Genomic DNA, 17,092 nt, shown 5'->3' with positions numbered 1-17,092 from the left:
TTTTACGGGACAGTTTCTCCTAGTGATGCGGTATTAGTGGCCCCTATTCTGGGTTTAAATGTGTGAAAGTGATAAGGCTGCAGTGGAGCGGATGTAGAGCAGAGTTTCAGTGGAGCGGTCTCAGGCACAGAGGCCAGGAATGAATCCAGTACATAAATAGATCGCGGCCCAAATAATCAGGCCAGCCGCAACCCTAGGTTGTCCGCAGACGCGTGCGTCCTGGTACACTAGAATGATGACCGCAGACACGTAAACCTGAACTTCCTGTACCTGTCCTTTTTAAATATGTAACAGGGGCCAGTGGAATTCATTCATATTCACTGACCTTTTTTACGCTTGCATAAATGAACTTTTTCCATCGTATTTACGCACATATTTCCTCTTCATTGTCATGGTTACTTTCGTCGTTATTCAGGTGGAGTATTCTGTTGCGTGCGTAGCCAGTAGGAATGAGGAAATACAGTGTTGCTACATGCAAGTTAAATGCATGGTTTGTCAACACCTCAATGAAAGACTGGAAATTCAAAGCACACCAGTTCTTGACTTGTGCCATCGTGCACATGGAACAAATATGGTGTCTTGTGCATGCAAAATCCAACTGTTTACCCCAAGGAGGATGTGTGAGCAACTGTAATATATCAGCAGTGTCTCATACTGTTAGTGAGGGTGAAGGTCAGACACCCCTAGTCAACAGGTGTGCGTGTGTGTGTGTGTGTGTGTTCATGCGTGCATGTGTGTGTGTATGTGTGCACGCATGTGTGTCTGTGTGTGTGTCTGAGTCTGTGTGTGCGCGCGCATGCGTGTGTGTCTGGGTGTGTGTGTGTGTGTGTGTGCATGCATGTGTGACTGCATGTGTCTGTGTGTGTGTGTGTGTGTGTACGTGTGTGTTGAGTATGTTGTGTGTGTGGGTGTGCGTACGTGTGTGTGTGTGAAAGCACACAATGCCGCAGGGGAAGAGTTTTGTGCCTAAACTCTGTTATGACAGGGGTCCTGGGGCGGTGGGGGTGGGGGGGGGACACTGCCTCCGGTCTCACCCAGCATTTGTGCAGATGTTCCGCAGGAAACGACTGTCCTCCAAAAATGAGCCATCTCGTTCCGAGAGCATCTTTCTTTTGTGCGCCTGCATTATGGCCGACTGATAATTACATTTCTGCGCGGACGCGGTGCCGTCCCTTGTTCTTTAAAGCTTAACGTGCATCTGCTAACGCGGAAACTAATTAAAGAGGAGCTGTGTTTTACGGTCAGACGAGAGCCCCCCTCGTTGTAATTACCCCGCTATTTCTCCGCGATAATATCCCGGAAAAAATAGAATCTCCGCGGAGTGCGTTTCCTCCGTTGCCATGGTTATGATTTTAATTGTGAGAAGAGGGTCTGTCACAATGAGAGAATGATGCGATGAAATTGTCGCCGCAGACAAAAGGAGCTATTTGTGCATCCGACGCACTGAACAGGTCAAGGGCATTGCTTACCTGTCAATGGGAAGGTGCCGGTTTTAGATGGCAGTTCCCTGGCCAACGTCTGATCCTGTTACTCAGTGACTAAACTCTCATTAGCATGTTTATAGAAGCGGCGCGATGGAAATATGGTATTTGTGGCCAACACCTCTCAGCTTCTGCCCAGCGTTCTCATAATAGCATGCTTATGTATGGACGTTATGGACAGTCACATAGCAGGCTACTGTATCTGTATGCATTGTTGTGGCATGATATTGCATTGGTGCTGTGGGAGTTTTGAGATGGTGTGTGTGTATGTGTGTGTGGGTATGTGTGTGTGTGCATTTGTCTGTGTGTGTGCATTCATATGTGTGTGTGCGTGTGTGTGCGTGTGTATGTATGTTTGTGTGAGTGTGTGTGCCTGTGTATGTGTGTGTGCATGTGTGTGGGTGTGTTTTTGTCCAGGCGTGTGTGTGTGTGTGTCTTTGTGTTTTTGTACTTTTCCATTAAAAATACTCGCACGTACATGTACACACAGACTCGCACACACCCTGTAACTCGCTGTGCACACACTGTGCAGACAGCGTCCCGCTCCGCTACACAGCACAGCCTCATGCCGTCAGGCACGCAGACTCGTCCTCCCCCCTCCGCCCTCCCCCCCCCCCCTCCCGTCGCCACGCGAGCGAGCGAGCGGAGAGTGGAGAACAGCTCTGTGACTGCGGCGCAGTCCGTCGGGCGCGACCCGTATCCGAAATCCCCGGTGCGGTCTGGGCAGGAAGGGGGGTGGGGCGGGGGCGGCAGGCAGTTCAATTCCCACCCCAGACACTCTCTGTACTGTGATCCCATCTCTGAGCGTAACCCTCTCTGCTTTCCCTCCCCTCCGTCCCGATGAAAAATACATGAGAAGGGGAGACGGACCCGGTTCCTCCTTTTTAAACTAAATAAATAATTAAACGGAGGCGGGAGGAGAGGCGAGGCGGGGCGGGCCGAGGCTGGGATGCGGAGTTTGAGAGAGAGAGAGAGAGAGAGAGTAGGGGTCAGGGGTCGCGAGCAGAGACAGAGGGAAGGGAAGGGGAATAAAGGCAGAGATTTAGCAGAAAGAAGAGAGTTCACGAAAGAGGGAGAGAGAGACAGAGAGAGAATCTGCAGGAAAAACATGAGCGTAGCCGAGAGAGGAGCTGTCTGTCTGGTCTCGTCTCCGCTCCTGTTTCAGGGTGCTTATGTCTGCTTATCCGCTCCTCATTTTCAAGTTTTCCTTTTATTTTTGTTATTTATTTATTTATTTATTCGTGGCTCGGAGTTGTTTGGGAGGTGGATCTTTGTGGGATGTGAACCCGGTCGATTTTTCAACCGTACTCCAAGCCCTTTCGGTTCTCATTCTGTCAAACTTTGGTTTTCTTTTGTTTCTTCTTTTCTCTTCTTCTTTTCCTCCTGCTCCTCCTCCTCCTCTGTTGGCTTTAACACACCCCTCCTGCGCCCCTCTTGGGAGCGCCCTGATGTTCAGCCATCTTTTATTAAGGCTGAGCGAGAGAAGGGGGGGGGGAGAGAAGAGGTGATGGATAAAGTTGAGAGAGAAGAGAAAGACAGAGAGCGATGAAAGGTCACTGAAGTAAAGTATGAGAAAAGCAGAATAAGAGGTTGAAAAGAGTGGAGATAGACAGACGGAGCGGTGCGTCGGGTGGAGAGGGAGGGAAATAGAGAGAAAGGGAGAGAGGTGCTGGGTGGTGAGGGTGCAGGAACTGCGACTGGATCAATCGTCGGTTTTGACTGGCGTCTCCCTTTTAATGAAAGAGAAGCTCAGAATATGCAGTCACCAGCTATTCGGCTAAGGCTAACCCGGCTGTACAGAGAAAAAGGAGCTGAATAGAGGCCAACGAGCCGGTCGCTCGTCTCAATAGCACATAGAAACCGCCATGATATGTCTGGTCTAAAAGCCTGTCGGTGAGCATTTATCTCTGCACTTTTGCCGGCACGCAGAGGAGCTCTGTGCTAAACGGATCAGATTTGTTTGGATCTTACACCATTTGCTGGCAGAAATGTACCCTGTACATTTTTTTACATCATTTTTTTTTAAGCATCTCCAAAAGAACGGGTAATATTTCTGCTTCTAAGTCTGCTTCCCTGTTTCATGGCAAGTCCGGCTGTACTGTTAATAATAATAATAATAATAATAATAATAATAATAATAAACCATCAATCCATCCATTATCTATACCTGCTTATCCTGAGCAGGGTCGCGGGGGATGCTGGAGCCTATCCCAGCGTGCATTGGGCGAGAGGCAGGAATACACCCTGGACTGCCCGCCAATATATTGCAGGGCACACACACACACCATTCACTCACATGCCCATACATATGGCCAATTTAGAGTCTCCAATTAGCCTGCCTACCTAATAATAATAATAATCTTTTTTAAAAAGAACTTAAACTCTGTTCTTTGGCAGTGAATTCTGGCTGTTTTAAATGCCTCATGGGGACTAAAAGAAGATTTTTTGACTTTTTTTGTATTTTTGCTTAAGGAACTTTTTAACATCTGTTTTACAAGATATTGGTAGCCAGAGTGACGTGACAGTGATCGGTAATGATGGGTCCTTTTTTTCCCCTGTTAAAAGTCTCACAGAGAGATAATGAATGCCCATTTAAATGCCAATAGAGAGCATTACAATAGTCTTTCCTTGGGGAGATTAATGCATGAATGACCTTTCTCTATCTGCGAATGACAAATGTTTCTTAAACGATAGTGGCATTAGTGGGATGTCCTTTAAATTTATCACTCTAAGCCAAAATTGTATCAAAAAAAATAAATAATAGCCAAAGTTGTTAAATTCAGATTTAACATTTTTCGATTAAGCTATACAGTTACTGAGTAAATGAAATCAATCTTTTGTTTTGGGCTCTACGGTTAGCGCTTAGCGCCAGCGAGATAACCGTGGAGATCAGGTACTTTACTTGCGTCAGTCAGTTTCGTTAACAAAATGAGAACAGAATGGGCTCCAGGGTTGATCCCTTTGGAGGGAAAAACTTTATCAGTTTACATTAATTGATGAGCGTAAATTGGAGCAACTGGACAAAATGTCGATTTTTTTACAGTTTGTGATGAAAGGGTTTCTGTTTTGTCGTTTTTAGTGTTTCCCGTGCATTTTTCAGATTTCAGCTTTGTGTCTGGAGGTCCAAAGAAGTGATTCAAAGCTGACAGAACAGAGAAAAGGCGATTCACTTAAAATAAAATAAAATAAAAATAACTTCTGTTCACATATCCCCACCCCACCTGTCTGTGGTATGGTTTGTGACCGTGTTAGTGCGCCCTCTGCAGCTGCTCACTGGAACTGCAGTCTGCTGTCAGCATCAGCTCGTGCTCATTACCCTTGGCGTGCTGTTCCTAAAATAGAAGAACCAAAGTTTAACCTAACTTCAGATGTTTGTGTGTGTTTTTGTGTGTGTGTGTGTGTGTGTGTGTGTGTGTGTGTGTATACATGTGCTCTTGATACTTGACTGATTTTTATTTTTATTTTTTTTGTGTTGTTTTTTTGTTTTCTGGTTGATTGGAGCCTGAGAGAGTGATGTAGCCCGATCCCCTATTTATCTTTTCCCTCAAAGCGATAAGCGCTTGCCAGTTTTCCGAAGACATTTATTTGATTTGACACGCCACTCCAACAAGACAACAAATCAAAAGACAAGCCCGGTCCTTTGTTTGTAAATTGAGTCGGTGCCCAGAGTGTGTTTGGGCATAGACTGCTAAGCACCTGGGACGACACACACACACAGCGCGGAGTCATTTTGTGTCCAGAATGATTTGGTTGTTTTTCCCGTCTGAAAATCATACCCTTGACAGCTTTTTGGCAAGGTTTCGCAGTCAGGTTGAATTTACTGCGTTGTTTCAACCTTCTACGCTACGGTGGGCGTTTGTGCCTTGTGTGTATGTGTACTGTACGTGTGCATCTGTGTTTGTTTGATGCGTACATGTCGTTGGGTGCTTCCTGACTAGGCATAAGACTCTGGCTTATTTCTCCCTCCATTTTGTTCAGCTGAAATCCCCTTCCTCTCTGGAGATGAGTCGTTTTTCCGTGAGAACGCCCCCCAGCTCAGTGTCCCCACGCTGCTCTCCGCACGCGGGTCCCGTCTGCACGTCGTCGCCCGGAATCACGTGGCGTTCGACGACGTGCCAGTCGCGGCACCTGTGTGTCCGTCTCTGCCTCGCACAGGCGCCAGAGGCTTTCGCGGTGCAGCGGCGTGGCTAACGAGCTAACCGCGGCGGTGTGGCTAATGAGCTAACCGCAGCAGTGTGGCTAACGAGCTAACCGCGGCAGTGTGGCTAACGAGCTACCCGCGGTAGTGTGGCTAACGTGCTAACCGCCCTGGGCCCGGGCGACTACCGCCCCTCTGTCCACCAGGCATCGCCACGGCAACCCTTTTACCTCCTGGAGGCCAGACCCCGTGGAAAGGTCCCCATGTAGCTGCAGCCCGCTAACTGAGCCGCTAACTAAGCTACAAACCGCCGCCATTCAGCCACTAGCTCAATAGGTGGCTCTGAAACACGGCTAACAGACTAGCCTTTCAGAGATCAAACACTGGAGGGAGGGGGGTTGGCGGTTCTGGGTTCGGGGGTTTGGGTTTACGATGGTCGGTTTAATAATGACGAAGCCCATCTATCCTCTTTCTCTCTGTATTATCATTTTCTTTTTTTTCCACCTCGGCACTTTCATCAAAATGACTCCTGTAATGAGTAGCCCCTGCGAACGTGTCTCTCGAAAGTGATTCTCATTCAGTCCCCCATCAGCAGAGAGTCTGTGTCATTGAAATTCAGGCAACTTCAACGTTTGAAGGGCTCACAAGCTCAACTTTTCTCACTATCCCTCCAAACACTCTCCATGTCCTTCACTCTGACTCTCTGCCTCTCCCTTCTTTCCCTCTCTCTCTCTCTCTCTCCTTACCATCTCCTCATTTTCTCAAACTTTATCCCTCACCCCTTCGCTCCCTTTCTATCTGAACTGCACTGCAGACGGGCCTATCTCCCTCTATCTTACGCAAACAGGGTAACCATGACAAATCCGCCCACACCCCCCCCCCCCCCAGGTGTCATTTCCTGTGTTTTTCCGCTTAATCTGGGGAAAGCACTAACTGACGCGTCGCGCATCGTCCCCGGCTGCGACGCAGGCTCAGATAGCGTCGGTTTAGACTCCGCAGCGGACATGCACTCCGCCGTGTTTGAGAAGGAAGGGCAGGTGGGCCTAGTGGGGGGAAGGGAGGGGGGGGGTTAAATCAATCATCTCTTCCTGCTCCGGGTTATCGACTCCGTCGTCTCCGCGGCCGTCGCTAGCGCGGAGGTGTTGCGGGGAGCGGCGGGCGGGTCGATGGGATCGCCATGGCGGCTGATAGGTGATCACTCACCTGCTTTTTGATCCGGGCGGGACGCGCAGTTCGGTGGCTGATCGATAGGGTGCGGCTGGCAGGTCCTTGCATTGGCAGATAAGAGGCCGGGCCACCTACAGTCACAGTCGCAGTGGACCCTTCAGTCTGACCTCATTTCCTTAAACTCCCTCTCTTTTTCGCCTCTCGCTTGTTTGTAAATTGAGCAGTTGCCTGGGCGATTGCAGTTTCCTGTCTGTGATTAAGGGTTTTTTTTTAAATAGTTCTTGATATGAGGTCAAACCAGAGGTAATATTATACTTATTAGCATATTGTGAAAGGACTATCTGATCTTTATTTATTCATTCATTTTTATAGCTTAGCTGCCAGAAAATGTATTCAATTATGTAAATGTATAAATGAATAGATGAGCATGTTATTAGTGAGCCATGGTCAAATTCTGGTTCCATTTTACATTATATAGCCTTTATAACCGTGTAATTACATACTAACTCTGTATGGACTGGGTGGCTGCTGAATATATACACGTTGTTACATTGTTATTGCAATTGTAAAATCTTGTACTTAATAGAATTTTAAGTTTAATTATGCCATGATTCTGGGTGACAGGGAGAATAGAGTAGGTACCCAGTGTTTAAGATTGCGGATTTAATGGTGCGACTGCATTCAGATTAAGAGGCAACTTCAAATGGAGCCACAAATGACATTTTTCCAGTCTAACTAATCCATTTGTTATTTTTGAATCTGATACATGAATATATGCATAAATATAATGCATGCTTCGTCAGTTGTGTACTGTCGATGCTTTGTGGTTCAGCGAGCAATGAAAGTTAATATAATCGTAAAAAATGTTTCTCCTGTCCTGAAAAGGTACCTTTATGGAGGTACAAGGTTGTTTTTTATTGGTGCTGATGACAGGTAACAGTGTGTACATGAACAGTGGCTACACTATTCCAAAAACACTGCTTTAGCCAGCCAGTGAAGAGTATTAATATACAGGTGCCACAGAAAGTGATCACTTTATGTAAAGGGACATACAGCCTATCTTATGGGGAGTCCACATGATCTGCTGTGGTCACTTGCTGTTTTAATTACTGCTTGTAAGCATTTCCTGGATTGACTGCTTCTCCTTGACTGTCCTCTGTGTCTTGATTACTAAAATACCGTTCTTTCGCACTCTTATAAGGCCTAATTACTTCCTCTAAAAATCACTACACTGCCAATTTAGTAGGAAGTCCTGCTTACTGCATCACATATCCCAGACTGCATTGCTTTAATGGTTTGACTCTGAACCCATCCCCCCCCCCCCCTTCCCAGACTGCATTGCTTTAACGGTTTGACTCGAACCCCCCACCTCCCCCTTCCCAGACTGCATTGCTTTAATGGTTCGACTCCCCCCCCAACACCTCCCCACCCCGAGCGGCAGCATTCATCATTAATTTTGATTTCGGAAATAAATTTTAGTTTTTTTTTTTTCCCTCGATGCAAACTCAATATTTCTCATCAACTTTGATTATCGCTGAACTTGCCAAAGTGCATTTGTGAATATAAAAAGCACATCCATTTAAATGTCAGCTTAATTTAAAGGACAAATGTTGAATAAATTCAGAGCTGGTCTTAAGAAGACGGAAAATACTGCGATATATTGAAATTAATAATATAGCGACATTTCACAATATATGGGCAACTGTGCAAATTATTGATTGAAAGTTTTAAAAAAAATACAATTTAGTGAAATATATTTTCAATCTATTTTCTAAAAAGTATTATATATTTCGCTATATTGCAGTTTTGTGAGGGTGTGTGTGAGAGACTCCTACCTGGCTGAGAACTCAGAAGCACCTTTGGTTTCTTTTTTTTTCTTTGCTTGTTTGTTGTTTTCTTCCTACTCTCTCTTTTACATTCGAGGTGCCTTTCCAAGAACGGCGTCTGCTAATTTTCTCACGCCCCGTCAGCCCGTCTGCAAAAGACGGGGAGAAAAAGCATGAGAATGACTTCAGCACAAAGCAGCCAAGCTAGGGGAGCAGGCTGTGTGTTGGTTATCTCTCCGCGGATGTCCGCCGGCAAAAAATTGGTGTTCTTATCGTGCTGTTGAACCGATGTCAAAACTGGAGTAAGGTTACAACAAACACTGTTGGCCCTGTGCCCCACATTGCCTACGCAAACACCGTCCCAAAGCAACACCTGATTTTCTTATATTCTATCACCTGACCTGACCTTAGTCTTATCCTGGCAAATTCTGTTCATCTTATCATGTAAAGATAATGTCTTTCAAGCTTAAATAAAACTGCCAGAGATGAATGTGATGGCATAGCCAAGGCTAGAGAGTTGTAGAGATGGAATCCAGAGATTCTTATTTGAAACTCCATCATGCGCATTGAATGGCTAGTGTGATGGAAAGAACAAGCGGATGGGTGGAATGAGGAACAGACATTGGAAAAGGCACCCGAGAAAGAGGATGCGTCGATGGGGGGGGGGGGGGGTTGTAAGATGACCCTGGAGATACGAGATGGGGGGGTGCTTTTTGAAGGGCGCAAACTGCGACAATCAAAGGGAAGTCCTGTTGATTTTTTTATCTTATTTTATGTTTTTGCCCCCAGAGAATGTTGAGAATCTTCTCTTCTTTTCTTTCTTGGTTTTAGTGGAAATCCCCTCTCTAGTTTTCCAATGGGCTGTCGTCTTATTATTGGCAATTAGAAGCCTGTCATTGAACCGTAAGCTCTTTGAAATTATCGGCATGTTTTTTTTCTCCTCTTCCAGTAGGGGTCTGCCCCCCTCCCCCCAAGATTGTCCCTCACTTCATAGTCTTAGAAGTGAGTGAGGGGGCGGATAATGTTCGATGGTGATTGAATTTGCGCTCATCTCTCACACAGTTGGAAAATTTCAGATTTTCTGTATATTTATTGTATGCACTCATCTGTTTACATTAGATTTTTTAAAATCACGCTATACATCAAATTTGTCCGTGGAATTTTTGTGAAGCCGACTCAGACTACCTCCGGATGTAATTTGTGTCGGATTTAGAAAAGTCCAGGTCCAATTCCGATCTCTTGTGTTTATACTCCAGTCACCGGTTTCAAAATATATCGGTTCAAGAAGGTACTTTGCATAAAAATACGAGAGTAAACGTTGCCGACAACTGCATCCCCCTGTAAAAGAACGGGAGTTAGCTGACCTCCGTTAGCTGGCCTCCGTTAGCTTGCCTCCGTTAGCTGGCCTCCGTTAGCTTGCCTCCGTTAGCCTGCCTCCGTTAGCTGGCCTCCGTTAGCCTGCCTCCGTTAGCTTGCCTCCGTTAGCTGGCCTCCGTTAGCTGGCCTCTGTTAGCTGGCCTCTGTTAGCTGGCCTCCGTTAGCTGGCCTCCGTTAGCTGGCCTCTGTTAGCTTGCCTCCGTTAGCTGGCCTCCGTTAGCCTGCCCGGCCGCCTCGTTAGCCGCGTTAGCGCCCCCGGCGGCTCCGAGGCCTCCGTAGCCTGGCCCTCTGTTGGAGGAAACGGACGCGTAACCTGCCGCTCCGCCTACAATCACCCTCGAGCGAGACGGACGCGTTAATTTCCCTGCCCTCCGCCTATCAACACTTAGAGGTAAGTTCCGCCGAAGAAAGATTGCCTTAATAAACTAAATTATTTTTATTTCCTTTTTGCTTATCATTAGAAGGGGGGGGTTCGTTTTATTTATTTATTTATTTATTTATTTATTTTTTTTTTTTTTATTACAGCAATGCGCCGGACTGATTAGCTTTGAAAGAGGCTGTTAGCGCATTGCGGCCGCAGTAACTCCTCTGTCTGATTCGTCTCCCTCGCCCAGCTGCCGTGAGGCTTCGCCAAGCAGAGTCCGCACCCCAGAGCAAGACTCTTCTCCTCCTCCTTCATAATGAATTTGCAATGCGTTGTATTTGCCCCCTTATCTAACCGGGTAGGTCAACTGATGAGTCATTTCGCTTTCACGGTGACGGCCAATCGGATGCAGGGTGGTGATTCGGTGGCCAGATTCATAGTTTCCTGGATTCCCAATTACCGGAATTAACTTCTTTTTCTAATGGGAGCGTGGGATCTTTAACGACCGCAGTGAGTCAGAGCTTTGGTGTAGCATCTCATCCGATAGACGTTACCTTCTACAGCACAGCGCCCCCACCAACAGTGCGTGAGTGTATTTCATTTCCGTTTGGGCCATAGTTAAGTAGGCTGGCCCACCAACACCTCTTCTAGCAGCAGCATAGCTTTCCCAGCTGGCCTTCCTGTACTAAGCAAGTATTAAGCAAGACCACACCAGCTTAGCGTCTGGGTTTCCAGAATGTTCTCCACTCCCCATGGGCTAATAATCTTCACTGCATCCAGCTGCATTATTCCGAGAAATGATTTGCTAAGGAGGATGATTCCAGCAGAGCTGCAGCCTAAACTGCAGGATGAGTGGGGATGTGGGGTTCTTTTCAGGACATTTGGATCGTCACTAAATGCCACACGTCGTTTTTAGAGAGGCTCTTAATTTATCTGCAGTGGGAAATGCGTTATCGCGTGGACATGCTGTTCAGCAGGGCTCTCAGACTCCAGTGTTGGGGTTCTCCAGTCTAGTGTCTGTTGTGCCTTTTGTGCTTCCCCTGGACTTTCTTGTTAGGCTCTTTAGCCAATCAGTGTCGAAAATTGAGTGTCGAAAAACGCTCTGAAAACCCAGCGAACGCCTCGGCCCTTCAGTGCCGGAGTCGGAGAGATCCACCGCGGTACAGGAAGAGAGATGGATGGAGCCGGTACACAGTAAAATGTCCGGTGTTACTTCAGCTCTTAACAGATAGCGTTTGGTCTCGCTCTGGAGTGTGACATTTCGGTGTGTAGGGTGGGGCACGGGATACTCGGAGAGTCTCAGAGAACCTTCCGGAATGAGAGAGAGAGAGAGAGAGAGAGCAGGACCACAGTGAACGCTGCAGCCCTCCTGTGCCAGAGTCAGAGATTCCCGCGGTACAGGAAGAGAGATGGACGTAGCTGTTAGGATGGGGCGGGGGATACTCGCGGAGTCTCAGAGAACCTTCCGGAACGAGAGAGAGAGAGAGACAGCAAGCAACACCACAGTGTACGCTGTAGCCCTCCAGTGCTGGAGTCAGAGATCCCCACGGTACAGAGATGGACAGAGCCGTTAGGATGCAGGACGGGACACTCGCAGGCTCGAGTCTCAGAGAACCTTCCGGAAGGAGAGAGAGAGAGAGAGAGAGACGGCGTGCCGCGCCGCAGCCGTCCCAGCCGAGGCCGGGGCCTTCCTGTTGCTCACCGCGGGTCTTATTGTTTCTCCGAGCCGGCTGCGCGCGCGCGCGGTTCACGATGTCCTCCCCGTGGGTGGCAAATTAGCTTGTAGCTAATGATTACTCAGAGCTGGGGATGAGCCCTAGGAGCTCCACGGCGGGGAGGTAATGAAAAATATCCCTCACACACATGCTTCTGTTTTTTTTTTCCTTGCTTCCTTTTTTCTTTTTTATTTCTCTCGTGAAATAGGTAGAGGAGTGTAAGGGAATATTAACAAAGCTCAGTACCTTTATTTGCCTTTAACAAACCTATTATTATTTATTGCTTTTAATAGTAGTAGTAGAAGTAGTAGTAGCCGTAGGAGTATTAGTAGCAGTAGCAGCAGTAGTAGTAGTCGTAGTAGTATTAACATTAGCAGTAGTAGCAACAGTGGTAGTAGTAGTAGTTGCAGTTGTAGTAGTAGAATTAGCAGTAGTACTAGCAGTAGTAGTAGCAACACTGGTTGTGTTAGTAGTAGTAGTAGTAGTAGTAGTAGTAGTAGTAGACGTAGTAGTAGTAGCAACACTGGTTGTATTAGTAGTAGTAGTACTAACAGTAGTAGTAGCCACACTGGTTGTATTAGTAGTAGTAGTAGTAGTAGTGGCAACAGTAGTAGTAATATTTGTAGTATGTGTGCCATGGTGGCTGTGACTCTTAAGTCTGCTCTTGTCTGGTTACCATGGAGACATCTGCTGAAGCACCAAAGTCTTTGAGTCAACAGCAGGTCATACTCATCCTGCCGGTAATTATGACCTAATGTTTTTTCATGTAAAAATTTTGCAGTTTAATTGTGATTTATGGAAACAGTGAGAGCTCAGGGTAAGGGAGGGGTCAGTTATAACTGCCCCTGTTAGTTTCTGAGGTATTTCTTTTTGGCTGGACCGCAGCAGCTGGGCCAGCCCTACAAACGCGAATGTCTGTGACTGACTGAGTGAGTGAGTGAGTGAGTGAGTGATGAAGTTAAACCATTGGTCGGCCGAGTTATGAAGTCACACCGTTGGTCGGCCGGATCACGTGTGTTCAGCCATATACTGGGTTTTAACCTGGTCTTGTTTGTCTATGCACCATGAAAGTGAAGTGGCAAATGTAGATGGAAGGTCTACACTATCGCACGTCAATAACGGTCCTTTTATGGCATCAGGTGAACACGAGTCGTGCGTTTCTCTTAAAGGTACGGCGCGTGGCAGGCCCCGATTGAACTCGAAGGCTGCGCTTTTACTCACATAATCAAAGTTTCTTGGGGTCACAGAAGGGGAAAATATTAATTCATGCCGCACTTAACGATTTTATATTTAACTGAATCATTGCAGTAATTACACACACGTGGATTGCGGAGGAAATATGAAATATTTAAAGAAGCTTTTACTTTTCCCTCTTTGATCTCTAAAGAGGAAGAATAAATCAAAGGGCATTATGGGTAATTTTGCCGCAGCTCGTGTTTAGACAGGAAGCGGTTTATTTCCCTTTCAGGCCCCAGCTCCGTTCGTTAGCGGAAAGGAGGCCGCTCTTCCATAAAGCCCTGCTTTGCGCGTCTTTGATTTAGAGAGGCTCGTAAAAAAAAAAAAAAAACGCGGACGCCATCGCGCCATCCGTCGTTCTGCGGAGCGCCGGCGGCAACGGCGGAATCTCGGCTCGCCACCGCCGCCGCCGCACGAAAACCCACCTGTTCGTTAATCACCTGTTTCTTGTGACGGTAATTAAAATAAATTCTCAGGGAAAATAACGAGAGAACATGTGACAGTCCTTTTTTTTTGCCTCTTCTGTGAAACCCTCTCCTCTCCTCCCTCCCCTCCTCTCAGTTGTCTGTGTTCCTTAACCCCGCCCCTCTCTCAGATACACCATTAAGCTGGACTCGGACGACCAGCAGTACGGGGGCCATGGGCGGCTGGAGCACGGCACCGAGTTCTTCACCGAGCCGGTCCACTTCAAGAGCTACCCCAACTCCATGCTGGTGAGCCCAATCATTTCCAGCCATTACTGCGCTAGGCCCACTTGCCCCTGTATGCACGCCTCCCTCCCTCCCTCTCCCCTCCCTCGCTCCTCTCTCCCTCCCTCTCCCCTCCCTCACTCCTCTCTCCCTCCTCCTCTCTCCCTCCCCTCCTCTCCTATCTCCCTCCCTCCTCCCTCCTCTCCTCTCCCTCTCCCTCCCTTCTCCCTCCCTCTCCTCCCTCTCTCTCCCTCTCTCCCTCCTCTCTCCTGCCTCCCTCCTCTCCTCTCTCTCTCTCTCTCCTCCCTCCCTCTCTCCCTCCCTCTCTCCTGCCTTCCATCTCCTCCCTCTCTCCCTCCCTCTCTCCCTCTCCTCTCCTCCCTCCCTCCCCTCCTCCCTCTCTCCCTCCTGTGGGACCCAGCTGTACAGCAGGTATGGCCGCACGGCCGGGCAGGTGGTAAATAAAGCCCCTGAGCCTGGTGTTGTTATTGATCTCAGGAGCTCGGGCCGCGTGCGGAATAGCAATGTGTCCTCCGCCTCGTCCGCTCGCGTCCAACGATACCGCCGGCGAAACGCGCTCTTTCCCTCCGTCCCCACGCCTCTCCCGCCGTTCTTCAGCCCCGCCCCCTCTGTACCCTCTGTCTCTCCCTCGCTCTTTTTCTCTCTGTCACTCTCTTTTTCACTCATTCTTTTATTCTCCCACTGTCTGTAACTGTTTTCCTTTTCTGTAATTGTTCCCATGTCCCCATTCTCTCTCTCTCTCTCTCTCTCTCTCTATCTCCCTCTCTCTCTCTCTCTCTCTCTCTCTCTCTCTCTATCTCTCTTTCTGCATTCAGCTAGCTCGCGGCTCCATTTCAATAGCCATCGAAGCCATTTATCGGCGGACCGGTCTTTCGTTTGATTTGTGCAGACTCGACGCTTCGCCCTCGGCAGGCTCGGTCTGCGATCGACGGGCCGAGGGGGGTTTTCAGCACCGAAAAGCCAGCGCGTGTGTTTTTCCGCATTCGCTAAAAACCGGAGGAGACGCCAGACAGGGTGTTACCTCACCGTCTCTCTCTCTCCACACAGAAGCACGGGCCTCTCTCTCTCCTCCTCCATTATTCAGCACCTCGTTCCATTAATCGCTGCAGCGACGGCATCGGTGTAATATGTGCGGAGTAATTGGATATTAAAAGGAAAGGCTAATACGCCGGGACTAGGAGTGTCGGTTTCGATCACGCCTCGGCCCGTCTGGGCTAGGCTACACTTGGGGGGGGGACCGTTCCTAAGTGTGGTACAATAGAAGGAAAAAGAAGAAAAAAAATATGGCAATTATTCTTCTTTTTTTTTTTACACTGTGGACACTTACTCGTTTTCTCCTCTTTTATCTCTTTTCTTTTTATCTGCGAGTTTTTAAAAACTTTATCCGTGCAACTTTATCAAAGTGAAAGGGTGTTTTTTTTTGGGTTCCCTTCGCAGAGGTTTGCTCTGGGCTAATAGCGCGATACAACTAAAATAAGTGAGTAAGTAAATAAATAAATAAGTAAATAAATAATGCGCCCTCTATTTATTTGTATCTGAAGGCTTCGGGACAGGAAAGAAAAAAAATCCTTTTCTGGTATTGTTTTATCTCTTCATCCCTTGCAGTTCTGTCAGGGACAGGAGTAAAACACCTTTCAGCCTCAGTTACACTGTCATGGGCTTTAGAGGGTGTGAGAACAGCAGAGGAGGTATATGGGAGAGAATAGAGAACATGTGCAGATCAGTGATGGAGGTGGCTATTAGAGAGGGGGATGGTGAGACAAAAGAGAGGAGGAAAGGAGAGGGGATGAGAAGAGAAAGGAGGAAGAGGGGAGTGTAGGAAGGAGGGGATGGGAATAGAAAACAGAGGGATGGAGGGGATGGAGTAGAAAAACAACAGAGGATAGAGAGAGGGATGGAGAATAGTGAAACAGAGGAGGATAGAGAGCATGTGAGTAGAAAGAGAGGATGGAGAGAGGGATGGAGAATAGAGAAGTAGAGGAGGATGGAGAGAGGGATGGTGAATAGCAAAACAAAGGAGGATAGAGAGGGGGATGGTGAATAAAGAGGTTTAGGAGGATAGGGGGATGAGAAAGGGGAGAAGACGGGGATGAGTGTGATTTGGCCTACTGTTTCATCTTGGCAAGATCCCCTGCCTGAAAAACACACCTCTTCCACGTTTCAAAAGATTTTAAATTCTCCTGTTCAGCTCTCGCCTTTTCTTTTCTTCTTACCGTTCCGTCATCATCAATTCCTCCTCGCCAAATGTGAAGTTGGGTTAACAGGTCCTCTGTTAATCTGTATCGCTACGGTAACGCGCGCGATGAAAGGGAAGGAGAAGCCGATTCGCCGCACGGCTCCTTTCAGCTAATGCGTTTAAAGAGCAAAAAAAAAGCTGCCTCTCCCCATTTTGCTCGATCATGACAGGAAATGAATTATTAAGCCGCAACACAGGTGCTGTAAAAAATAAATAAATAAATAAATAAGGCTCCGTCTGTTCCAGGAGGCCGGCTGCATGTTTTATTGAAAGGGGCCGTTGCTTCGGTTTAAAGTTTGCCATTCCTTTTCTTTTAATGGAGTCCATCAGTTTTACCGCCCTTTCACTCATAACGGCGGAGAGCCCTCGTTTGTACTCGAAGCACGTCTCTCCCCTGACAACACGCACACATAAAGGAATGAATCTGGCTGGATTAGGCACTTATATGTATCCTAAATCTCAAACGCCAGCCTCGGCGCAGTTGGAAGCTCTTTGCGAGCGTCTCCCCGTCGTCGGAAAGTTCAGCCAATGAGCTCGGCTGTCCGTCAACCGAGATTGCGAAGTAAAAAGTTCGCTTTTTAAAAAGTTGCGGTTATTTGTCTAACCTGTGACTGTTTTTTATTATTTTTTTCCAGCTGTCCTTTGACTCAGCAGATTGCAGTTCTGGTAGATTGCGGAAGTTTTCCTTGTTCTGTGCGCGTGTAAAATCTGTCAGTCAAAATGTTGTTGCGGTGCATTGTTACAGATATACTTTCAGAACGTTCTGGGCAAAGGAATGGGCTGAATCCAATCAACGTTAGTCCTTTACAGAAAATGTTGGTGACTCTGGGCGACCGCCTATA

General features: G+C 47.5%; 1 protein-coding gene across 1 annotated transcript in view; it reads left to right on the top strand.

Moving 5' to 3' along the window:
• LOC135264030 (1,4-alpha-glucan-branching enzyme-like) overlaps positions 1-17,092 on the top strand; it is a 151,559-nt gene that overhangs the window by 127,788 nt on the left and 6,679 nt on the right. Inside the window, exon 15 of the mRNA XM_064352604.1 lies at positions 13,900-14,017. Within this exon, the coding sequence (XP_064208674.1) occupies positions 13,900-14,017 (118 nt within the window). The remainder of the gene's footprint in view (positions 1-13,899; positions 14,018-17,092) is intronic.

This window comes from Anguilla rostrata, chromosome 9, assembly GCF_018555375.3.
Source record: "Anguilla rostrata isolate EN2019 chromosome 9, ASM1855537v3, whole genome shotgun sequence".
Lineage (NCBI taxonomy): Eukaryota > Metazoa > Chordata > Actinopteri > Anguilliformes > Anguillidae > Anguilla > Anguilla rostrata.
The sequence above is the reverse complement of the archived record's forward strand: the minus strand, read 5'-3'. Positions and strand labels throughout refer to the sequence as shown.